At 41.1% G+C, this 26,223-nt stretch overlaps 2 protein-coding genes across 2 annotated transcripts in view; both read right to left on the minus strand.

Annotated features, from left to right (window-relative positions):
* Pcnx4 (pecanex 4) overlaps positions 1-20,989 on the minus strand; it is a 30,497-nt gene extending 9,508 nt beyond the window's left edge. The window contains exons 1-8 of the mRNA XM_055595389.1: positions 20,827-20,989; positions 13,895-14,637; positions 7,991-8,170; positions 7,242-7,741; positions 6,917-7,017; positions 6,680-6,799; positions 3,882-4,245; positions 2,496-2,599 (exon numbers count right to left, since the gene is read on the minus strand). Coding sequence (XP_055451364.1) covers positions 2,496-2,599; positions 3,882-4,245; positions 6,680-6,799; positions 6,917-7,017; positions 7,242-7,741; positions 7,991-8,170; positions 13,895-14,592 — 2,067 coding nt within the window. The 5' untranslated portion in view covers positions 14,593-14,637; positions 20,827-20,989. The remainder of the gene's footprint in view (positions 1-2,495; positions 2,600-3,881; positions 4,246-6,679; positions 6,800-6,916; positions 7,018-7,241; positions 7,742-7,990; positions 8,171-13,894; positions 14,638-20,826) is intronic.
* Positions 20,790-26,223, minus strand: part of Lrrc9 (leucine rich repeat containing 9) — a 117,362-nt gene continuing 111,928 nt past the window's right edge. The window contains exon 36 of the mRNA XM_055595314.1: positions 20,790-21,275. Within this exon, the coding sequence (XP_055451289.1) occupies positions 20,790-21,275 (486 nt within the window). The remainder of the gene's footprint in view (positions 21,276-26,223) is intronic.

Consider the following 26,223-nt stretch of genomic DNA (forward strand, 5'->3'; position numbering starts at 1 on the left):
CACACACACACACACACACACACACACACACACACACACACACACACGCTCAGCACAGGCAGCACTAGTCCAGCTCAGTGAGTTCTAACAGTAACAACAAAACCTGTGACGCTGTTTGAGGAGCTTTTTGGGGGAGGGGCTGGAAGGAGTTGGAGGGTGAAGTGGGCACAGATATGATTTAAACACACTGCCCGCAGGTAGGAAATTAACCATTAAAAAAAAAAAAAAAAAAAAAAAACTCCAGTAAATAGGTTTATGAAGATTAGGTGTTGTAAACACCAAAGAAATACAAATGCTAGAAACTGGTAAATCCTAAGTCAGCTTGGTCAAAAAAACAAAAACAAAAACACAACAAAACAAAACAGAAGGGTACCTATGAATAGTGTGAAAACCACAAAGGAATATTAAGAGGATTTATGTCATTTGGCAATACTACCCTGTATAATTTCAAAATAAAGTAAAAAAATAATAAAATAGAAATACCCATGATAGCTTGCATGTTCCTTTTCAGACTTACACAGGTTACACTAGAGCAAACTTTGGGTGAGCTATAAAAATGTGAAGGGTATTTGAAAGCAGACAAATGGACCAAGTCTCAGTCTGATTTGGTAGCTCCAAAGTGGAACTCAGGCATTTCCATGTGCAGTTAATACAGCGAGACCGGAGACTGAATGTTGACAGCCACCATTGTAAAGGGATGATATTTTGGTCTTTCATTCAGTCTCTTTTGAAACAAAGTACATACCCATTCACTATAGACTCAGGACTAGTTACTAAAGGCCTTCTCTGTGTGGCACTCTTCCAGGGCCTTCGGTAACATTCTTGGATAAAAACGTGGGAACTGTGTTCCCTGTGACATTACATTAGTGAAGGACACAGACAATCAATAAAAAGCAATCATTTAATTAGCTTTTAGAAGGTGTAAGTGCTGGTAAAGCGAGGGCTGGGAGTGGCTGTCTTTTTAAACCCAGTATACTGCCTTGAAGACAACACTGGAGCACAGACTTGGTAAGGAATTTAGCCGCATGGTTGATTACCTGAAGGGAGAGGGAGTAGCCAGGAGGCTAGAATAGACGTTAAAGCAGGACTCTAGGTCAAAGGAGTAAAAGAAAGCCAACTGTTTAGGACCTTGGTTTTGAAGGAAAGAGACCCACAAGAGCAGTGGTGCTCAAGCTTCCTGATGCCGCCACCCTTTAACACACTCCCCCATGCTGTGGAGACCCCTGATCAGAACATGATTTTCGTCGCTACTTCACAGCTGCACTTTTGCTACTGTTATGGACTGTAACGTAAATATCTGATGTGTAGGATGGCTGATATATAACCCCATGAAAGGGTCGTCCAATACCCCGAAGAAGCTGCAAGCCGCAGGTTGAGAACCATTGCACCGTGCCGTCTCCTATATATACTTCTCCTTCTACACAGACCCGACCTCGTTTTCAAGATCATTTTGGTTGCTAACAGATAAAGAGGCTAAATTTATCTGGGGTAGGTAAGAGATGAGGATGAGCAGGGTGGTGAAAAGTGATGGGAACAGATACAGTTTAACAGGATTAAGGAGTTCCTGTTAGCTTGCATGGGGGAAGCTCAGAAGTATCCACGACTTTTGACCTGCGCAACTGGAATGACAGAGTTGTCTCTGAGGACTGCTGGGCTCTGGGACGCTGATGTAAAGAGGTCATGCATGGTAAAGACAACTCACGAGACAACAGTATCTCGTCAACTGCTGCTGACTGGCTAAGAGGGATGAGTCTGAAAACAAACACTGGAGTTAGCAAGGTGAGAGTCACTGAGGACTTCGACAAGCACAGGGTTAGTAATCAAGTAAAAAAACCCAAGTAAGGTAAAGATGTTTAGAAAAAATGGAAAGAATTTGGAATAAACAATTCTAATAAGGCATTTTGCCCTTCAAAGAAAGAAGGATGGTGTAGCATATAGGTAATGGGGTAGGAAGATGGTTTTTAGTAAACTGAAAATGTTGATATAGTACATGGGAATTTAAGGGATTACTGAGCAACATTCTGGGGATGTTCAATCAGACATGGACGACAAGAACAAGACTAGAAGATGGGGCTGGAAAGATGCACAACAGTTTAAGAGCACTGGCTGCTCTTCCAGAGGACCCCAGTTTGATTACCAGCACCCACATGGTGGCTCACCACCATCTTTAAGTCAAGGTCTGGGGAATCTGATGCTCTCTTCTGGCCTCTACAAGGATCAGGTAAAACACCCATATATGTTATAAAATAATAATAATAATAAATTCTAAGAAGACTAAAAAAACGTAGGTACATTCTGTTACCATGCTCTAGTGTGCAATCAGCACTTGTCAGCTATCAATATGTACTTATTGAATGATACTTTTAAAAATCATCAGGCGTTTTCATCGACTGAGATCTACTTCTTTCAAGCCAAGTAACTGTTTGATGTACACACAGATAAAGTTTTACATATGCTTGATAAACACGACTGAAGAAATTTCAAGTGGTACTGACCTTAATGTTAATGCAGCAGTAAGTATAACCGCGCTCTAGAATCATTATCCATATTAAACGATCCTCAAAACGGCCCAAGTAATGAGAGCCGGGTAGGAGGAGGCCTAAAAGAAATTTTAAAAGGGAGGGGAAAAAAGAAATAACTCTTTGAGCTTGTTTTATTTTGTATTGTGACTAGTTAAATATTTTTATTTTTATAAAAGAAATTGAATTCTCATCATCTAGAACTCAGTTTCAATTCTTTTGTCCATCATTAAGTCAAGAGCAGAAATGAGTACCCATTGCATATCATGAGGTATTAAGTCAAGTTCTTTAGGGGCACTTGGAAGAGACAACATATAGGTGATAATACAGAAAAAACTGAGACTATGTTTATCAGAAAAATGACCAGGTAGAAACTACTGAATAAAATGCTACGCACATATCAAGCATATTAGGAAAAGTATGAAATGTATGAAAGCTGATTTCACGCTGATCTAAAAGATAACTACTTAACAAATGTTTTCTGGTTTTGAGATTGTGCGAAATTTACATTAATCTGCGATGTGTGAATATTCTTAAAACTTAGGCCCCTCTTTCAACACAGTACCTTTGAGACTTATTCATGTCAACGCAACCAGCTGTTGCTGGTTCACTCACAGCTGTTAGAATTCAGTGTACGAACACATGAATTTAAACACTCCTTTCCTGGCTCACAGACAACTCAGGTGTTTCCATTCCTTCACTATTAGAAGTAACACTTGTTTTGTTTGTTTGTTTGTTTTGTGTAAGTCTCCCTCTTCAACATGTGTCACTGATGACTTAACTCAGCAGGGCTGGCGGCCATCCCTGGGAACAGCTGCTTACAAGGGATTCCCTGAGCGGGCACCCGGTGAGAGTCTCTCGCTGGCCCTGTAAAGGTCTCCATACTGGGATGTGCTAGGCAGGGTGACCCCCACAAGCAGCTGCTCTCCCTCCTTATGGGTGGAACCTACTGTATCAACTTGACAGAAATTCATTATACGTTCAAGGAAATCATGAACAGAAAGGTGTTTCTATGTTTCAATGGTGAGACTGCTGTCTGAATTCATTTAGGAAAATGTTTTCCATTTTAAACTGTCAAATCACCTAGTGAAAATTTCTCTAAGTATTTTTATTTTATAACTTTATCTCCAAACAGGCAGCAGAGAAAAAACTGTATTTCATATTTAATCTCTGCCTATACATCAAAGTACCGAAATCTGTTTTATGGTTCAATCAAAAGGATTTTGTTTTCTCCTCCCTCCCTCCTTCCCTCCCTCCTTCTTTCCCTCCCTTTCATTCCTTCCTCTTCTCTCCTTCCTTCTTTTCCTTTTTGCACCTCAAATACATCAGTGATTTTTCTTTTGAGTGTACCCCATCACTTACCTAAACTTCCAGCCGCCATTGCAGTCTGCAGTGCCACAGCCAACCTGGGGACCATCTGGTGGTAGAACACTGTGTCTGTGCACACGCAAGCTGCAGTGCCCACTACTCCTGGCCAGCTCTGGACCGGGCGAGGAAACCCCACGAAGAAAACAGGAAGGGTGAAGAGGGGCAGTAAAGGAGATGACAGTAGTGTTGAGAAAACTATAATAAATAACACGAAGGGAGCAAATACACTGTTGAGGACACACAAAGTAGTTGTTGTTTTCCTATGCTGTTTCTTTTCTGTCCATGATGCCAAAAGTACAGTCACGGCAAACTGCAATTTATTGATGAACTGAATCAAACGGTCTCGCATGATACCAATCTGTGGATACATAAAAATGATTATTTAACAAATGTCTTCGGAGTTTCCAAAAATCCAATCATTACTGCCTCAGTATTTTGAGGGACCAGCCCTAGCATGCAATTCCTTGTTATAATTTTTTTACAACCTCAAAACTAATAAACTGCATGAATAAGTCTGATCATTTTTACTTTTTTTTTTTTTTTTTTTTTTTTTTTTTTTGAGGAAGGACCACATGTAGTCCTGGCTGGCCTCGGAAGTTGAAGATGACCTTGAATCCCTGACCCTCTTGGCCTCCACCTCCTGAGGGGTTAGGGACACGGAGCCGTGCTTGCACTGGCAGGGTCTGTGCACTCCTGGGATATGTCATGTAAACTCATCACTCCACCAAGCAGGCCATGCTCTCACCCCAACTTTGGACTTTCCAAAACAGTAAGTTATACTAAACCGCTTAAATGTTACGGTTAACATCTAAGTTAACCACACCTATTAAATTAGTTGACTAGGAGAAACTCTAGGAAAGCACATTTATTGAAGATAACTAAGGAAGAAAAAATTAGATATAACAAAAGTTTAGACTACATTGAATTAACTAAGACTGAATTAGTGTTTTTGTATTTGAAGTATAGATTTGTTAGAGATACTTCATTTCTAAAATTAGTGCAATAATTAAAATTTATGACTCAATATTATGTATTCAAGTAGTATTTTGTGTTACTGCTATTTTTCTTTTTTTCAATTAATTAATTTTGCTCTTTGACAATTTCATACATGTTTTCAATGCATCCTGAGTATACTCCCACAATCCTCTTATTTTCTTCTATTGTCAGTACTCCGTTCTTCCTACAAATCTTTCCCTCACATTCATGACTTGTTTTTGTGACCTACTGAGTTTAATCAGGGGCATTTGCATGCCACTGAGTTTGGAAATGTATAATAATAACTCCCCCAAACTACTCATATAGAGCAGTTGAGATTCAATATTACAAAATACTATAAAGCATTTAAATATTAATATTTACTGGATATTATAAAACATCACAGGAAATGGTCAATACTGATCTTTTACCAACGCTTTCAGAGAATGTATGTATATGGAATACTTTTGAATCCATTTCAGGTGGTCCTGATATGTAAACCAGACACTATCACAAGGAGAGCTAAACATAAGCCTACATACATACACAAGGAAAGCTAACCAAAGTACACACATTCACAACAGGCTTACAAACACAGGAAAGGAACCATAAATTCCCCCCCCACACATACACACAAGGAAAGCTAACCATAAAAACACATATACACATGTCTTACACATGTCTTGAGAACACAGAAGACAGGTTAGATATTAGGCAATTCAATTCCACAAGATATGAAAAGTATTGAACATGACCAAGTAGGATTTAGAAAAATAAAGCTGGTTTAACAATTAAAATTCAACACATCACACTATGGTAGGAAACACACAAAAAAAACCTTTGATAAACTCCAGTTTATCAAAGTGCTCATGGTAAGAGCACTTACTGAGCAAGGAGGGGTACTTTGTAAGATAGAGAGCATGTATGCAGGATGATTAATGATAAAGGATTGACATGTTGGTGAAGGTTGAGCACTTCTCTCATTTGAAATGCCTGCTTTCCCTCTTTGATTGAACATTTCCCTGCCTCTCAACACAGCACAAAACAAAACATCAATGAAAAAAAAAATCACTGCAAGATGGCAGTTTATATCATGAGTGTGGTCATAATAAAAATGTCCTGTAACAAGTGCTGATGAGAATGCGGGACAGCTGGAAAGTCGCATATATTCTAAAATGGTATAGTCATGCTGGACAGCAATGTGCCAGTAGCCGGAAGCATGACATGTGAATTACTGTATGACCAGATTTCTATGTATACATCTACTCTTTCTGTCTGTGTCTGTCTGTCTATCTGTATATCTATCTATCTATCTATCTATCTGAGAAATAGAAAACATGTTTGTATAAAAATACATATACAAATGTTCACAGTAATATTCCTGTCAACAATAAAAAACAGAAACCTAAATATCATCTGATAGGTGTATGAACCAAAAGTGGTATATAGACACACTGGACTATTACTTGACAACAAAAAAGAAGTGCTGATACATGCTATATGAACGAACTTTGAGAATACATTACAAAGTTGAAGAAAAGAGATGTGAAGGACCACACATTCCATAATGCCATTAGGTAATTTATCCATGAGGTATAAATCTATACAGAGACAAAGCAGGTGGGTGGTGGCTGGGTCTGGAATAGATCCAGCTGATAGGGGGAGCGGGATCAACATTTGGAATGTTGCTAATGTACTAATGTTAATGCAGTGATGGCTGCAGCACTCTGCGTATGTGCTACTGAATGAGAAGCCTTCCGATGGATCGGTTTTATTGTGTTTAAAGCTCTTGGCAGAGCTGTTAAAACCACACTTACCAGTAACAGTCTGCTTCCCGTGTCAAGGCTCCTGTTCCACCAGCACTCTGTGTCAGACAGCAGGTGCACTGCTGTCACAATCACAGTCTCTAGTAACGCATTTTCTGTGCTCTGCCACACCTACAGGACACAATGATCCACCTTCAGGTAGAACTCAACAGTCTCAGCAAACTGTTAAATAAGAACCACAATCACACTCAGCCACAGGAATCGCTCTGCAGTGCATACTGGGATTACCGTTCTGAAAGCCCTGGTGAATCCAATGGAGACAGACACAGAGTGCAGCCTGTGTAAGGAGCTATCCAGTGCAAGGAAGGCCACCATAGCCAAAGGCGACACTGAAGCAAAACAGACAAATGCCACGTGAGTTTCATGCCTACAGAAACTGCTCCTGCCACAGTTTATCTTGGTAAATTGCTTTCATGTGCACACTTGAGCAATTAACTGAAAGGCTAATGAACAACCACCACAAAAAATCAAACAAACATTATGTGCGTTATGTAAATGTGAGGACTCTTTCCTAACTACAGTCTGTAAGAGTGAACAGTCTGTACCTTCCTACCTAGAGTTAGTAAAATCCATCTGACAGCGCCAATCCTCAGGAGCTTGTTTTGCTTGTCAAAGAATACAGACGCAGCTTGTACATCCTTCGGATACAAAGGGTTTCGGAAAATTCCAAAGATGTAGATGCTTTGAGTTTCTCTCAGTATCCACAGTACTGAAAGCAATGCCATCAGAACATAGCCCACGACGGATTGCGAGCTGCTTCTGGAAACCTCTGGAAAGCTGGCATAGCGATGCAGCAGCCCCGCCTCCAGGAGAGCCACAGCGAGCACAGTGATGCACAGAAAGCATTCCTTCCACCCGAACCTCTGTCCCGGGCTGCCCGTGAAAGCCTCGTGCCTGCTTCCTACTCTGTGCCTCAAGACCACACTCATGGCACTGAGGTTAAGACTCAGTAAGAAGCCAAGTCCGGTCATGAAAAGGACCACCCCGACGGTGCTGGGGAGGAAGTACGCCACGACAGGTGTTCCAGTGGAAATGACGAACATCACCAACAACCTACGGGGGAAGAGAAGACAGATTTACTTGGGAGGAAGGTTGTTCCATTAGAGCCAGCAGGATGGCTCTGTGGTAAGGGTGCTTGCCGCCAAACAGAGCTCCATCTGGAGAGCCGGCCCGGTGGAAGGAGAAAACTCACTCCTGTGAGTGCTGTGCTAGCACGCGGACACCTTCCACCCCACCAAAGAAGAAGCATGACGAAGAGCGGAAGTGACCTCAGACTTCAAAACTCAGAGCAAAATAACTTACCGTAGGGGAGTTGACATGGATGAGCCTCCAAGACCAAACTCTAAAACCTGCTCAACCGCCCAGAAGAAAAGCGCATCAGGTGGGGGCAGCGTGCCGAGTGCCCACAGGAAGGGCAACAACACAAAGAGGATGTGTAAAACCTGATTCATCTGCTCTAGAACTGGTATGTTTACAACAAACCTACAAGAAAAATTGTACAAGTTAATAAACGCACAAATAGCACATACCTCCCTCCCAAGAGAAAGCTTACACGAAAGGCCCTACTCCCCAAATGATCTGCATACACTTGCCCTTAAATAGTAATTACCTCAGTTGTGCAAAGCTTTACACAACATGTGGATTCAAATATGCAAAGGAGCAGGTTGGCAGTGGCACACGCCTTTAACCCCAGCGCTCGGCAGAGGCAGGTGGATCTCTGTGAGTTCAAAGACAGCCAAGGCTACACAGAGAAAGTTTGTCTTGAAAAACCAAACCAAACATACCTCAAAAACAAAGAAACCAAAAAAAAAAAAAAAAGCAAAACAAAACAAATACGCAAAGAAAGAAATAATTACAGGCCGCCTATAACATTGACTGTAGAGATTCTTAAAACTGAATAAACAAGAGCCAAAACATATTCTCCCCGTAAATCTCGATTGGCTGAAATCCTACCAACGATTCTTTAGGCTTCTTTATTTTAATCTTGTAATTTCCTAATTTAAAATTGCAAGCAACTCTGCAGTCAAAGCTGGAGCAACATATCTATCAGTCGCTCCCTTCTCTTTCTCTCTCACACTGTCTTTCTCTTGGGTCTCAAATCTTAAGTTGCTATAGGTAACAGCAGTGAACAGCTGAGGCTTTGATTGTGTCTCACTAGGTTGCTAAAGACTTAATTAGCGTTAATAACATTCTTCTATTTTTTGATAAGCAGTGTTATGGGTTTAAGTTATATTTGTACAATACTATCTCCTCAGAACCGGGGTGGCCCCTCCTTAATTGGAGAAATTAGTACTTGGTAAAACACTTCGAGTTAAACATAACAAAACTGACTTAAATTGTTTAAAAAAAATTTAAAACAGAAGAAAACTGCTACTTTTTCAGAATGAACTCAATCAAACACTGTGTCAGGGGGCTAACAAAGTCAGAGTACCAATGGGGTATTAGAGACTTTGAAGAGAAGAGGCCAAGGCTCATACTCATGGCAGAATTGTGCTTGAATACCCAAGCTGTTGAGAATCGAGGACAACTGTGGTACTTCAACTTTAAGAGTTTGCACGGTCTGAATGCAAACATACATTCACTATGGTGTAACAATGATCACTCATACTCACACTCACTCATGGGCACGACTGGCCTATGCCGGTCGACATATGGCTTCTCACCGTATGCCTTTCAAATTTGTCTACACGGGGCAGACCAGCAAGCACAAGGTTGCTATGTGCTGCTAAATTAGAGGACATGCTTTCCAGCAGTGGAGTCTGGAATAAAACATACTCGGTTCTGAGAAAAATGTCCAGTTAACAAAAAGAATCAAACATCAAGTGACACATTAAACATTAAAATAGTACCTTAAAGCTGATAAGAATCTAGAAGTACTTCATGCGCTTTTATTCATAGAATAATCCTATTTTTAAGAAAATAAACTTAGTGAAAAAACGCAGGACTTGCATATGTAGTACAGTAGGTATTAGTTTCTGACTTTAGAAATTTAATTAATTAGTTGCTGGTTTAAAAGAGGCAGAGAAAAGAAGATTTCTATGAGTCTGAGGCCAGCCTGGCCTCAGTAAGTCCCAGGAAGGCCAGGACTACTTCTCAAAACAAAACAAAAAACCCAAAACCAATAACAACAACAACAACAAACGGTATTCTGAAAATTCTGAGTCTTATAAACTTGGATTTTTAAAAAAGTTTGTATACATGCATTCAATTGTATGGCTAACTTTTAAAAACCAAGCATTTAATTTTAACTTGTTAGTAAATGATGACGCTATTAGGAAACCAACTAAACTACTCATTTATCTTCCTCTTAAATATATTGTTAGGTGAAGAATTGCATAGGTCTCACACTGTCCTCTTGATCTATAAATGTAGCACAGCTGGAAGAGATTAAGAGTTAAGAACAACTGAGGTCCATTTCAGCACAAACTGTTCTTGTATTTTCAAATGTCAACCCAACTGGGACCCTCATCACACAATACAATACACTGGGTAGTTAAAAATAATAGAAATTTATATTCTTAAAGCTTATAAACCAGTCTGCCCATACCTTGGGCTTGAAAGCCATCTTATGGTAAAGACAAACTAGGTTATTTATGATCAATCTGTTTCTCATGGACTGGACTATACCCCACCTGGAAGCTTAACTACTAAATGATACTGCCTGTTCTGGGAAATGGCAAGGATGCCTTTGTTTTATAAGGCTGTTAGGATCAACTTTGCAGCCATGTCTTTGTTTCAACAGATTATGACCAACTTGCTGTATTTATGTTCTGCCTCTGTGACCCCTGCTTATTTACTTGCCAAATCCCCCATTTGGAAAGCTATCAAAAGCTTATCTTGCCCATATCTAATGCTGATCTCTGGAACCCGCCTGAGGGAGCAATAGCCCGTGTACATGAATAAAGATTGCTTTAATTAATTTGACTGTGACTTGGGTTTGGCGGTCTTTCTCCTCGCCTCTATGGGATTAACGCCTCCCGAGTCAGATACAGATTTGTAAGTTACTATCTCACTATCAAATTTCTCAAAGCTGAGAAAGTTGAGGATGGTGGAAGACAGAGATCATGGCGAAAACGAGAATGAGAACTCTTCCTAATGCTGCAGATGAAGCCCGTCTGCTGTGTCCCTTCTTTGAAAGGGCCTCATTCCGTCACACCAGGTGGCATGTTCTTGACCTGGTCACCCTCAAAGGCTTTACTTCTAATTACATTCAGGGTTGTGCAACACACAACTTTGTCCACATTTTTTCCTGCCCAGTGCACACACAATGTAGGTCTTTTTGAATGAAAAAACAAGGACATGACAGCTCCAGGGTACGGTTGAGGTGAAGGTTTATTGTAGATATGAGGGAGTAAACAGTGTTAACCCCACCAGATGAGAATAAGACCATAAAAACAGTTTACAGCCAAATTTGAAGGAAGCTGTAGTTAAGCACTGCCCAGGGTGATAAACTCTCTGGCCAGGTCCTCCTCTGGGTTCTCAGAAAATGGCCAGGAGTCATACCCTGCAGAGGCTTTAGAAAGCAACACCGAAAGGCCACCGTATTTCCCAACAGGACCAATCAGGGGCAAGCAGGTATCTTCATGAACCTCCCGCCCACATTGATCAAGCACTTCTGCTGCCACTGCATTAAACAAACTTGTCTGGGAATGAAAATGAGTGGCTTGTTACCTCTCATAAACTGACAGCCTCTAGCATTTCAGGAGGTATCTGTCCTTGGGCAAGGAGCTTACAGGTTAGAGACATTTTTGTTTCATAGATCTCTGAGGCACAGTAATTAAAACTTAAAAACTAACTCTGGCTCTCACAACAGCCAGTGGCATCTGGAAGGGTACAGACCTAACTGGCCCATGAAAGGAAGGGTTTTTTGGGGGGGGGCGGGTAGAACAAAGAGGAAGAGAAGGCAAGAGAAGAACCAGGAGCCAAGAGGCCAAGATGGCGCTTAACCAAGATGGCTGAATTATATAGGAAAGAGAAGCTGGGGGAAGGGAAGCGAAGCTCAGGGGCTGGAGAGGCTTAGGCTGGGGTGGGGTATACCAGCCAGGATGACCCTGTAACAGGTACTTGTGACACTGAGAATCTAGTGAGCAGTGGCACCTCAGTTAGCCACTTACCCTGAATTTCTTTAAGACCTAACACTTCTCAAGTATAAAAATACATTTTTGTCCCAATGGTTCCCAAAGTCTTAACTTTTCCAGCATTAATGCTAAAGCTTCATCTAGGTTATCACCCAAATGACTGTCCTAAATGTGCCTAATCTTGTTTATATGCCACCTAAATTAGCTTTGGGTGAAGTTTAAGGTACAATCCTGGGGCAAAATTCCATTTCAACCTCGAACCTGAAGAACTAGGCTAAGTACTTTCCAAACTGATGATGATACAGGCTAGGACAAACACTAGGTACCAAGTGGTGAAGAGGGAGGAGGTGACTGATTGCTACCAAAGAAGTAATCCAGAAAGACAAACTGCATTAATCCTTTGGCTTTGGAGTAACTCTTTCTGGTTCTGTCCTTGGCTTTCTCAGACCCTGGAGTGGCTATGACCAGCACAGCTTCAGACAGAGGCCATTCTCCTGGCTCTGAAGAATGACCCTGCCTCTTGGCTATAGACAGAGGCCATGCAGCCCAAAGCTGAAGTGATGCTGATGATTTCAGAATCACTCTGGGTGCCACTCTCCCCTTCCTTATTCTAACACATCCACAGTTGATAATTCTGTCAACCTATCCTTCAAGATCTGAGTTCAGTAGCTTTCCCTCCGTTTGTCATCATTTTTCCACCCCCTTAATTCAAACAGGCCACTTCTCAGGATGCCATCCTGTACTGATTTAAGAAGCAGCACCATAGCCTCAGCCGTGGGCTCTCATAAGAATTTTTTACAATACAAATTGGGAATTTCCCAAATTTCAAGTTCTAGTTCTTTTTCCTGATTGACATTTTCACCTCACTCCTTTGTATTTTAATGTAAGCAGTCAAGATGAATATTTTTTCTTCACACACTTGTTTCAAATTGTCCTTTCTCAGATATCCTATTTTATCATTTACAAGTTCTACCTTCCACGAAACATGAGCAGTTAGCCAAGTTCTTGTCAGTTTATAAAAAAGGATTACTTTTCTTCTGGTTTCCAACTCAGATCCTATTACCTATAATGCCTCAATTTCTAGCCTGTACACTCCAAATCTTTGTCTACCAGCTGCTCAGTTATGTTAGCTCCATTTCCCGTTTAGGTATTTGTTACAACAATCCCCTGCTACCCTTGTTGGCCTGGGCTGTCATAATAAAATATCACACCCCAGGCAACCTAAACAAGAGAAATGTGTTTTCTCAGTTTTAGAGCTGGCAGTCCAACATCCATGTGCCAGAATGATCATGTGGTGAGGACCCCCTTCCTGGCTTGCTGATGGCTGCTGTCTTTCATGTGATGGAGATCAAGCCCTCTCCTCTTTTAAAGGCACCAGTTCCATCAGACCAAACCCTGCCTTCATGATATCATCTCTCAAAGGCTCCATCATGAAATGACATCACACAGTTTAGGGCTTAAATAAAGGAACTTTGTCACACACAAATATTTGCTCCATTACATGCCTCAACATTTATTTCTACCTGCCAACCTGGTAGAGAAAGCTTCAATCTACACAAAGAGAAATAGAAACCAAATTTAGAAGAGACAAACAAAAAAAGGTATCAAGCAGATTTGCAAATCTGTCTGCTTTGAAAGCTTTTTCATTTTCCTTCTACAACTAATTTAAAAACCATTATTCTATCTACATTTTAGTATTATAAAATTATAAATCTTCTATTTATTAGATTTGCTCTTTATATAATAGCAAGTGTACACATTTTAAATTATCCTCACCCTGCTGGAAAGGTCTACGTCTTTTCCCAGGTTTTACCCAGGTTATCCTGCAGACTTTTTTTTTTTTTTAAGTAATCTTCATTTAAAATGAAACACAGGACTCAGAAATTATATATCTTAAAGTGTTTTTGTTATGTTTTGACTCTTCAGTAAGATTTGCTACTTCTTTATAATACGAATATTTTATAGAGATCATTCCTAACAGATTAATCATCAAAACAACCTAAGTATCCCAATAGTTTGGTCTTAATTTTTAATTCGCTGATTGATCATTTGTTAGGACTAAGAAAAGCACTCTTGCCAGGTCCACTGAACAACAACGCAAATTATTAAGTATTCTGTAAGTTTTTACCTGTGTGCAAGGTCCACAGAAACAAAGAAAAAGACATAAAGTGGTCTCAGGAGAGGAGTGATTTCGTAAGTATCCTGGGTCTGAAATGTGGCCGTCTCTGTGGGGGTGTTTACAATGAGTGAATACTCGCCTATGCAAAGCGTTATCCACCCGAAGATGAAGAGTGTGGCCGTTGCCCCGGGGCTGCCATAGAGCAGAGCCACTCTGTTTGGGAGCAGGTACCATGTTCCCAGACCACACACCAACCCGGCAAGAACAGAATGAAAAACCGTATTAGCTACGTATTTTTTGCCAGGAATCAGAAACTTGACGGTCTCAGCACCGGCACAACTTATAAATTCGTGCTCGTCTTCCTCTGCTAAGATGTCCCTGGTTATCATCCTTTTAACCACCACTGATTTGCTCTTGGCATACACACTTGTGAGCTGGATGACAGATGCAGTGAACACCATGAGTCCTCCTGAAAGGGCTGCTGCTGTGTAGTCCCTCAGGAGGTCCAGCTGGTACAGAAGTGTTCCTGTGCCACCTAAAGCCCATGGCATCAGAAAGAGGACAATCTGGTTAAAGTAGATGTAGGGAGGGGCACAGTAGCCTAGTTTGAGACGAGGGCCTCCAAGAACAGTTTGTGGAAAGCGCTTCAGCAGGAAGTCCTGTTTGTAATCGTTTAGCAGAGGGACATCTGGACTCATACTTCCCATTCGGGATCGGTCTGAGAATCACATCCTTTTTATAATCAGCAACATCTATGAAAAGGGAAAAAATTAATTACTGTTTGAAAATACGGCATGGAAGACTTGGAGGAGACACAGCCCATGTTTCTATTTTCAGCATTTCTGACCTTGGTTCTCAGTACTTCACAACAGAATTGGTACTGTTTGTTCTGTCTCCAAAATAATTATTCTTTTTTAAAAAAGGAATCTTATTCCTTATTCTCTACCTCACATATAATCCTTACCATTAGATCTTTAACTCATACTTTAAATTCTGAGAACAAAGGAGGACAGGAAGCCAGGCCTCTCTACTCAGATCTTTGGTAGTTCTTCTATTTCCCACTGAGTTTTGTTATTGGTCTTTTATTTCTATCACAGGGTCAGCAAACTGTCTGTAAATGGACAGACAGTAATTATTTTCAGCTTGGTGAGTTCTGTTATAACAATCCTATTTTGCTGCTGTACCATAAAAGCACAACCATAGACAATACAACATATACATTAATACGAGTGGTTGTATTTTGTAAAATGCACAGTAGTTTTCCAAAGAGACTATCAATCACTGCTGTCTAAATAAGGATATTTCTCTATAATTCTTTGGAGAACAAAGTAAAAAATACAACTAAATGTTATGCATATCATTTAACAATTACAATAAATTCAGGATTTTCAAATAATTTGTCGAATCTTATTATATAAAATTTGTAGTATTTCAATGAAAACCCACTGTAAACCGGGAGCTCGAATACAATAGGGAGCCAGATCTCTAATCCCAGAATTCAGGAGGCAGGAGCAGAGGCAGAGACATGCGGATCTCTGAGTTCAAGGACAATTTGATCAGCTAGGGGTAAAAGTGAGAACTTGTCTCAAGATTCTCATCATCCACCTGTAAGATGCAGAAGGAAAAATAAGCTAGCAGTAAAAGAATTCAGAGTAGATGTGTATTTTTAATAGCTGCACCATCACAGGCAAGCTACTTAAAAATTCACTTTTCTGTCTCTGCTGTCAGTTTACACAATTGCCATAAATAAACCTGTGCAACCTTTATATCTTTTCTTAGAGGTTTTTTTCTACTCACAGGTCATGAAAATCTTAAGTATCAAGTGCAGTGGACTCTTTTTACTTTTCCTAAACAGCTTATTCTGAAAATAAAAACCAAACAACAAAACCCAGTTGCCTGATACAAGATCAGAAGAGTATTATTCAGTGGATCATTTGTTAGGTTAAACAATTTAATACCTTAAAATAGTCCTTTAAATTAGTCCTTCAGCTAGTCTGTTATATCTAACCAGGCAATACCTGTTTGCTTCATGTTAGGATGCTCTTTAAACTATAAACATCTGTGTTTTTACACCTTTCGTCAATTGTCTTTAGTTCTGTGTAGAACCAAGGGCAGCTTTCACTTAAGTAGCAGCCATGTACATTCGCAAGATAACAGAGCAGCACAGGGAATTGTGATTTGAATGAAAATGGCCCCAAAGGCCCACAGAGAGTGGCACAATTAGGAGGTGTGGCCTTGTTGCAGGAAGTGTGTCAGTGGGGGTGGGCTTTCAGGTTTCAGATGTTCAAGCTAGGCCCAGTGTCTCTCACTATTTCTTTCTGTGGCCTTCTGATTCTCAGGTAGCTCTCTCATTTCCTCTCCAGCACCATGTCTGCCTGCATGCCACTATGCTTCCTGCTATGATAATGAACTAAACCTCTTAACTGTAAGCCAGCCTCAACTGAATGCTTTCCTTTATAAGAGGTGCCATAATCATGGAATCTCCTCACCAACTAAGACTGGAATCTTAACTCTTAAGTTTTTTGTTTTTTGGGTCTTTTCCCTTCCTCTCTGTAAAAGCTTATCTGCCTCAGTGATTTACATTTAGTCTTCTGAAATAGTCTCCTAGTGTTACAAGGTCAGAAGGTCCTGTTTCTGCGGATGGGGGTAAACATGCCAATATGAGTTATCTACGGCAGATGCCATTAGACAAACTTCATTGGATCATCAGGATTTTAGTTATCTTAGTGGGATTTTTAGATAAAAGGTTGAAGGACACAGAGGACTGTTTGTCTCAGTGTTTCTTGAAAAGAAGCGTACAGCCAAAGAAGTCAAAGAGAAACTTTGCAATAGACGGTCACCTTAGAGTGTCACAATGGTTGTCAGCAAGCCAATAACTTAGAGAGAGCTTTGACATTAAAGACCATGACAATAAGCCTCCTTAAAATGTATCACTCAAGTTGTCTAAACTTGTTTGGCCACAGAGCCTACTTTTCTCATGCTATCTTAGTAACAAAAAATGCACTTCATATTTTATAGAAATTACTTTGAGAAATAATGGCCTACACTGACCAGAACCTTTAAGAGTTAAAACCGGAAGATGCAGAATAAGCATACAAATCAAGGAGGAATGGCATGCAAATACACACACACACAAAATTATGAAATCTGATAGCTAGAATGTCAGATGTAAAAACTGATTTAAATCATAAATGTTTTGATGTCTGTTTCCTAACAATTCATTATTGATCAATAGGGCAAAAAGGATATTAATAAGCCAGTACCAGTTAACTTCTAATTTTCATTCTGGACCATAAACGTTTAAAAATATTTAATAATTTAAAATCATTTTTGAGGTACTACCAAACACATTTATGTGGAGAAGTATTCTAAAAGCTAACCTGGATTATTTGTAGAAATAGAATCAGAACAGCTAAACTCATTCCCCGAGTAACAACTTGGCATTTTTAAGGCCTGTTAGTTCCTGGAAGGGCAGACAACATTTATATAGACCCGCCCTTAGTATGTTCAAATGAAAATAGCACAAGTCTGAGGAAACAAAAGCTGTGAAGAAGATGGCACCACAACACTGCTGTGGGCCATGTGCTGTCTTCATATGCTCTCTGAAAGTGAGCCAACAGAACAGACTCTGCAATGTTGCTGTATTTGGAATCTGAGTCATGAAATTCCCACAGGGGTAAGAAACAGTTCCAACTGGCAATCTGCTCTGAGGGAATTCTTAGTTACCAAAACTACAACTCATCAACCATATGATACTGACTAAAATCACTTGAAACAAAGACAAATACAACAAAAAGTAGTTGAATACATGCATGCAGACATGCACGCACACACATACATTTCGCAGAAGAAACAAACAAATTCATAACTAGCACTTTTGGCAATGTCTGGATTTTATTCAGGTTTGTTTTTAAAACCGCATCATGTTATTATTCTATAAAAACAACAGCCATGCTCCTACAATGTATTTCATAAAATCTGAAAGAAAATATACCAGTTTTACATTCCAAGCATCCCTGGATTTACTGTTTTTCAAAACAAATCCTTTATGACAAGTTACAGAAGCAAAATGGCCCATACCATTGTATACAAAAACTATGAACCAACTCAGTTCTCTACTTCTTAGGTAAGCGTATACTCCACATAGCGCATCCTGTGGCTCACAGAGCATGCGCAGCTTCCTCCTCCACCACAGAAAGAAAACAGGTCCACGCACCTGCAAAGAACTGTCATATCTCTTTGAACCTATAAAACTGCACCTATTAAGACTTTGGGAAGGTCTTTTGAAGAGTTGCTGTTGTTATTTCGCTTTTTACTCCCCCCGCCCCCATAAATCTATCAGCGCAATCTGTAAAAATAAACAACTATAAGCCAAGTGGCATAGGTCTCTAATCTCAGCCACTCAGGTGGATCTCAGGTTCAGGGCAGCTTGTATAACTTACTGGAACCTTCCTTCAAATTTCTGAAAGGTAAAGAGGTCTTCCAACAGAGCTCAGTGACAGAGATCTTGCAAGCATGTATGAAGCCTTAGGTTTAACCCTTAGGACCACAGCTCCTTCGCCAAAAGAAAAAGAAAAATCTAAAATGATTCGAGGGAGATGGGACAGTTCAAATTGGCAATGCTTCACAAGCAGGCCAATGGGCTATTCCTTCTGCTTCACTTTTCCCAATGCACAATACCAGGATATAAACTAACAGCTGTCTTAGGGTTACTATTGTGGTGATGAAACACCATGACCAAAGAAACTGGGGGAAGAAAGAATTTCTATGGCTTATATTTCCATGTCACTGTTCATCACGGAAGGAAATCAGGCCAGGAACTCAAACAGGACAGAGACCTGGAGGCAGGAGCTGATGCACAGGCCATGGAGGGGTGCTGCTTACTAGCTTGCTCAGCCTGCTTTCTTATGGAACCTGAACCCAGGACTACCAGGGCAGGGATAAAACTACACCCATCGATCACTTACTCAGGAAATGCTCTGCAAATTTGTCTGCAGTCCAGTCTTACAGAGCATTTGGAGACCACTCCTCTCTGATGACTCCAGCCTGTGTCAAGCTGACATAGACTAGCTCAGGACAACAGCATTCTACTATTCATGGAAAATTAAAATGAAAACAAGTGGTTGAAGATTCAAATTACCCTCCCATATCTCTACCACTCTAGTAATTCAATTGGGCTGACAACCTTTTCTCTCAAAATAAGGTATCATTGGAGTAGAGTCTTATATTCATATAAATAACTAGAAATAATATGAGCTCCAACATGAGTGCAGTTGGAAAATATTACTCTAACATGGAAAGAGCTAGACGCATGCACACAACTCATGTATTTTAAGGTTCTGTTTATACAGAACATCTAAAATAGTTCTGTAGAGGCAAAAATAGATTAGTGGTTGACTACAATTAATGTGTGCAGGAATACTGGGGAAGGAGAGAAAAACAGTTAAAATATAAGGGTTCTTTCGGAGGTAATTAAATTGTTCTAAAATTGACTGTAGTGATGGTTGTGCAATTCTGTTGATATGCTTGAAAACAAGTTGTATACTTTCAGAAAATGAATTGTGTGTACCTCAAGAAAGCTCTTACAGAGGAAGATGAAAAGGTTCCTTGCCCAAGATTTTAATAACTAACAGTTATTTCTTTAGGTAGGAAAGGTAAAACTTGCAGCTAGCATGGGATCCATACAGTTAAATTAGTAAAATGGTAATATCTGAACTGGATGCTGTGAGAAATTGTGGGTGAATAGGTGTGGATGGAAACAGATATAAAGAAATATGAATGTTTTCTCTAAATACAGGAACTTAAAGCAGATGCTGAGACTTATAGTCAAACTTTGGGCAGAGTGCGGGGAATCTTATTGAAAGAAGGGGGAGATAGTAAGAACTGGAGAGGACAGAAGCTCCATAAGGGAGCAACAGAACCAAAAAATCTGGGCCCAGGGGTCTTTTCTGAGACTGATACTCCAACCAAGGACCATGCATAGAGATAACCTAGAACCCCTGCAGAGATGTAGCCCACGGCAGTTCAGTGTCCAAGTGGGTTCCATAGCAATAGGGACTGTCTCTAACATGAACTGATTGGCCTGCTCTTTGATCACATTCCCCTGAGGGAGGAGCACCCTTACCAGGCCACAGAAGAAGACAGTGCAGCCACTCCTGATGAGATCTGATAGACTGGGATCAGAGGAGGACCTCCCCTGTCAGTGGACTTGGGGAGGAACATGGGGGGAGGGGGAAGGGAAGAAGGATTGAAAGGGGAGGAGGGAGGGATCTACGGGGGGGGGGATACAAAGTGAATAAACTGTAATTAATAAAAAAAATTTTTAAATAAAATAAATAAATACAGGAACTTAATGAGAAGGTAAAGCCATAGTGAAGAAAAACGAGTAAGGGAAAAATGAGAGGCACAGAGCATATAATTCAGAGGCCTAATAAATAACGGGAATGGGATTCATTTAAATAAATTCTGGTCTTTGACACGCAAAAGATTATACAGAGAATGAGAAACCTGAGAAACGAGCTATACATATCCAGGAGGCCAAAAACGAACAAACTTGGGGCAAGAGGGCCTGAGATGGAGATAAACTAAGAAAGAATGAACTCTATTTAAGGGGCACAGGCCGTAAACTTGATTAGGACAACATGTCCTCTCTCATCTGGGCCAAAAGGCCATTTTCCATTTCACGAAGGCCTCAAAGAAATAAAACGCAACTCCAAGGGCTGCAAAGGTATTCTCAGTCAAGCTAAAACCGCGCTGGATCATTACCTCTACCAATTCAGTTCAGCCTGTACATGAAAGAAGAGCTATGATTGCATTGAAAGGCTTTCTAACGGAATGGAGGATGTTTCTCGTGGTAGTAAAAGCTGAGGGAACGGGGCAGTACCCAGGCGTGGAAACTAAGGCACTAACGAAGTCGCAGGGGTGTCGGCAGACGGACATACCTGGAGTCACCGGAGGAGAGAGGCGACGCGAGGGCGTCCCGGGACCACATCTCCCCTGGTGAAGGCGGTTGGGAGCTCCCGCCCGACGATGCTGGCGGTCGCATCAGCAGCTGACCCGGGGCCTCCAGGACCGCTCCCGTTTCCATGGCTAACATCAACTGCGCTCGCGCCTCCCAGGGGGCAGTGCGCACGCGCGCTCGGAGGCGGGGCCCTGGGAGGCGGGGCTGTGAGTCTCGCTCCGCCTCCCTCCTCCATGGCTCTGCTGGAGGCGGGTTCGTGTGCGCCGACGCGGGGCGCAGGGTGGGAGGAGTTTCCTCGGCGAGGGGCGGGGCGGGCGGAGGAGAGGGGCGGGGCGGTGGAGGAGAGGGGCGGGCGGATGGAGGAGAGGGGCGGGGCGGGGTGGAGAGGCGGTCTCCACGACCCGACGCTGGCCCTGTGGCTCGAGCTGCCTAAGCACCACCCTTTGACCTCTCAGTCGAGCTACGCGGAGAAGCAAGAACGTGGTTGCCTTGGTGACGAGACGTTCCTCCCCTGGGAGCCTCAAGGCTGGATAGATAGATGCTTGGCCGCCATCTTGGGAGCCTAGAGTCTCCAAGATTAGCCGACCCGAGACTTAGGAGTGTAACAGGAGCCCAATCCCCTAGGGTCCTGAGAAAGCCAGTAATGACCACGAAACTAAGGCCATTCAACAGCCTCAGGGGTGTGACTGCTTTTAAATGGCGACATGCGCCCCTTTCTACTTAGATTTGAAACCAAATACCTTGTTTTCTTGCGCGACTACATGATACCTTTTCCTGTTTCCAAAATGAAAGTTCATGGCCACCCTGGCTCTAGCGAGTCTTGGTACCATCTTTCCAGATACGTGTGGCTACTTTTGTGTCACATCTTCGTGATTCTCAAAATATTTTAAACTTCACGTGTAAATTTGCTATAGTGATCTGAGCTCAAATGTTTTCGCTCTTAAATAGTATAATATTTTGGGGACATTATAAACTACATCTGTGTACTAGTGAACTTGTCAGTGGCAGCGGTCCAGGGGCCAGGAAAACAGGTTGCAGATTGCCACGGCAACAGGAGTTCTTTTCAGAAATCTCTATTCAGGTGAAAAAATTCCAGGGTGAGTCTGTCTGAAGCAGAGTTGGAGTTTACTAGTGATTATAATATAAAGCACAGGGGTTAATAGATGCGCTCAATGACAGGGTAAGGCATGCCAAAGTGTGGGGACTTTCTTTACATAATCACATACAGGATTTTGGTGGCATCTGAGGTTTCATAAAAACTATGCTAAGTAAGTTGAGTGATATCAGGAGTTTCCTGGAGTTTGTTGGATCTGATTACAGCTGATACGGTAAAAAGGCTGTTTTAAGAAATACTTTTTAGTCTTGTTTGGGCTTGTAGATATTTTAGCATTCTTATTTCAAATGCTTCTACATAATATATGTGGGCAATCATCACAGAAAGTTAACTGCTGGGATTCTTAACTGGCTGGGCTATCTCACCTCAAGAGTCAAAACAGTTACAGTTCTTTCAGCTTCTCAACACATACAAAGGTTTGTACTGTGGATTACTAAGTGTACAATAGCGTTATAGCTAAAAACAATGTGCATATCTTAATTACAAAACACACCTTTAGGGGCCTGGGGAGGTGGATCCGCAGAATTCTCGACTCCCAGCTAGTGAACTTCAACCAGACTCTGGAATGAAAGGCTTCTTTCCCTTCCTAGGAACCCTTATTTTTCACTTTCGAAGCTGTCTCAAACCTAAGTGATAAATGTGTTCCGACAGTTCTACAGATTCATTGATTTCATTTTTCTTTCACTTCTCCAGCCTCTCTATTTCTTGAGGCAAATCTCTAAGTGTTCAAGTGAAGGGAAGAGGTGCGTGTCTCTCGCTTTAAATCAAAAGCCAGAATGACTAAGCTTGGTAAAGGCAGGCATGGCAACAGCCGAGACAGGCTGAAAGCTAGGCCTCCTAGACCAACCAACTAAGTTTTAAATGAAAAATCCTTAAAGGAAATTAAAAGTGAACATACAGATAAAAAGAATCACTGCTGATGTGGAGAAAGTCTCCATGGTCTGGATTGAAGAGCAAACCAGTCACACTCTCTTCAATGCCGTGGAGGCAGATGGAGGTAATGAAGCCACAGAAGCAATGTTTGAAGCTAAAATAGGATGGCTCGTGATGTGTAGAGAAAGAAGCTGTTTGCATAACATTGCATGGCAGGGGAAGGCTGTGCTCACTAATAAAGCAGCTACAGCGAGTCACACGGACTCTCACAGGCATTGAAGGTGGTCGCACTACACAGCTGATGTTAAGTATAGAATAATAGCGTGGAGACGTGATTGAGTTTCTTTAATTCCATGGTACTCATTTCGGTGAGGAGTAGCTGCATCTTAGGAATGAGCAAAGAAAATGATTTTATACGATGGGATCTGCTCCTGGAAAAGATGCTAACAGTAGTGTTGAAATGACAACAAAGGATTTATAATACTTAAGTGTGCTTGATAAAATTAGTAGGAGCAAGGTTCGAAAGAATCTACTCCAACTCTGGAAATCGTTTATGAAAGGAAGAAAGACTCAGTGCAGAAAACATTGTCTTAAGAAATTGTCTCGGCCACCCCAAAGCTTTAGTAACCAATCAGCAGCCATTTGCATCGAGACAAGGCTTTTCACTCCCAGAGATAACTCTGAAGGACCAGACGATTAGCAACGTACTACCAGGAAAGTATTTTACATCTTATTTTAATTACGTGTTTATGTGTATTTCTGAATGTGGATTTCTGCATTTTGAGTGCCTGCTGAAACCAGAGGAGGGTGACCTGTCCCCTGGCACTAGAGCAACAGGTGTTTGTCAGCTGTCCAAGGTGGCTACTAAGTGTGAAGACCTACTTATGAAAAATTAATCTCAGGTCCTCTAGAAGGTCAGCAAGCACTCTTAACTGCCGAGCCATCTCTCTGGTCCCCCAATGACGCATTTTGTAATTAAGGTATGTGTGTTGTTTTTAGATACCATACTACCATATACTTAATAAACTGCAATATAAACAGGTAAAAACGTTTATATGAAAACACTGTGACTCTCTTTTGACTTTTGATTTACTGAGATGGTCCAGAACTCAAGGTAAAGGGCACGATATGCTTTCTATGTGGAATCATCTCTTTGTGTCCTTTTTCCTTCGGTAGATTTGTGGCCGCATTCTTAGGTATGGAGAACCAAAATGGCAGTCGCCGAGACAGTTACTAAGATATGTGTTTTGCTAATAAAGGAAACGCTCTTATGTTCCAACTCTCAAAAGCAGAGGATAATTTTTCAGCGCACCGTTCATTCTAGGTCCAAGAATCTTCAGCGCAGGACCCACCATTCTTGCTAAGAACTTACCCATACCTCAACACCCACCCATACCTCAACAACCACTGCCCTGATTTTTCATCTTTATTTCAAGTTCTGGACACATTCCAGGTTGCCATGGACTCTGGAAGTCCTCAAAGTAACTTCTCAGAAGTCCAAGAACGATTCACCTCAGCTGTCTCATGCAAGGGAGCTCTGAAGGCAAACTGTTGAGGTACGGGCATTTGTGTTTCCTTGTGTGAGTGATATTCTGCCACTTTTATACACTTGACAGCCTTAAATAGCTTGAGAACTGACTTATTTGGATCTTAACCCAACATTACAAATGGAAACTAATTTTTTTTCCTGTAGCTTATATACAGTAAGTGAGGGTTCATCAGAGCCTTTGGGCTTTCAGAACATAATGGGATAATTTTGTGTTAACAGAAAAAAAAATATTCACTTTAAAAAGATAAAATGTTTTTAGATGTAAATTGCAGTTTACTGAAAGCATATGGAAAAAACTGAGGTAGCAATGATGCTCAAATTAAAGACACAATCTGCATATAGACTCATATTTCATTGTCTTCACGGTTTGAGAGATTATGAGGGAATGTGCTTCTGGCCTACCCTCAGGCACCCCTCTTTGTTGATGAAGACAAACTCCATTACCCTGGGTTAGAGTACCACATTGAGTATTTTTGAAATTGCAGTTACGCCGAGAAGTCCGAGCACAAAGTGGTTAAGAGGGGATACTCCAGAGTTTGGAAGCCTAGGTCGAAAGTCCGCTTTCACCATTCATTGCTTCATCTCTTTTGGTCACCAGTCTCCATGTCTTATAAAATAGAGCTAATAAGGTAATTTAACCCACAGAGGATTAAGAAAATTGAATTAAAGCAAGTGATCCTAAATCAGCTAGCATGATAACTGGCAAAATTTACATGCTTATTAAGGATGAACTCCTGGTGTGTGTGTGTGTGTGTGTGTGTGTGTGTGTGTGTGTGTGTGTGTGTACGAGGCTTTAAAATGCTCTTTATTCTCAGGAGCACTCGTTGTGACACAGCAGAATTAACCTGTTCTTGTTGAAATATCTGCTATGTGGTATAAAGCTGTTAGCTGCTATTTGTGTACACAATGGCCCACCAACGGTGACTGATATTGTGGTTCTTACTTACCAGTAACAACACGGATTCTTTTAGCAAAAGGTCAAATAAAGTAACATGATTCTCGAGGGACTTAGCAAAGTGTGACTTGGGAGATGAACGAGGACATTGATGATTACAGGAATGCAGAAGTAGGATGCAAAGTATTTTGAGAAAATGAAGGACAGCTGTAGTCCACTTATAAAAGGCCAGTAGAATTAGTGGGATGAAGCTGTGACAAAGGCCATATTCCAGGATTTTGTGCATGCTAGGTAAGCACATTCCCACCTGAGCCACATCCCTGACATGGCAGGTGGAACTTCAGATCATGTGGCAGGGGGAACTTCAGATCGTCTCCTTATGCTGACAGGCATGTGTGCTGTGTGACTCAGATAGGACGTTAAATGACAGGGTGTGACACCTTTCAAAAGAAAACATTTTGTGTCCCACAGGCATACATATGACTGAAAAAAAACAGTGACTAACATAATCATAGCCTTGACCTAGTTGGTGTTATGCTTGCTTGTAAGATATATTTTATAGTTCTAAATTTTTTTTACAGTAATTCTTGGTGGGGAGTGTTACGGGATTAAAAAGATAGTTTTCTGATTTTGTTATCAAGAATTGAAATTTTTCCTCAGGGCTGGTGGCACACACCTTTAATTCCAGAATTTGGGAGGTTGAGGCAGGCAGATCTTTGTGAGTTTGAAATTAGGCTGGTCTATACAGAGAGTTTTACAATGAGCCTTTTTTTTTTTTTTTTTTAAGGAATTAAAATTTTTCTTGGCTAGCTCTCAAATTTCACTGTCATTTGTCATAACGTCCCATATTGAAGTTCTAATTTTCAGAGGTGTCTCTTTGTTGTTGTTCTTGTTTTTAAGGATAGGCTGTGGTTCTGCTGGTCTTGAGCTCTTAGCAGTCTGCCTG

Source organism: Psammomys obesus, unplaced genomic scaffold (genome assembly GCF_907164565.1).
Source record: "Psammomys obesus unplaced genomic scaffold, mPsaObe1.curated_primary_1811, whole genome shotgun sequence".
Taxonomy (NCBI): Eukaryota; Metazoa; Chordata; class Mammalia; order Rodentia; family Muridae; genus Psammomys; species Psammomys obesus.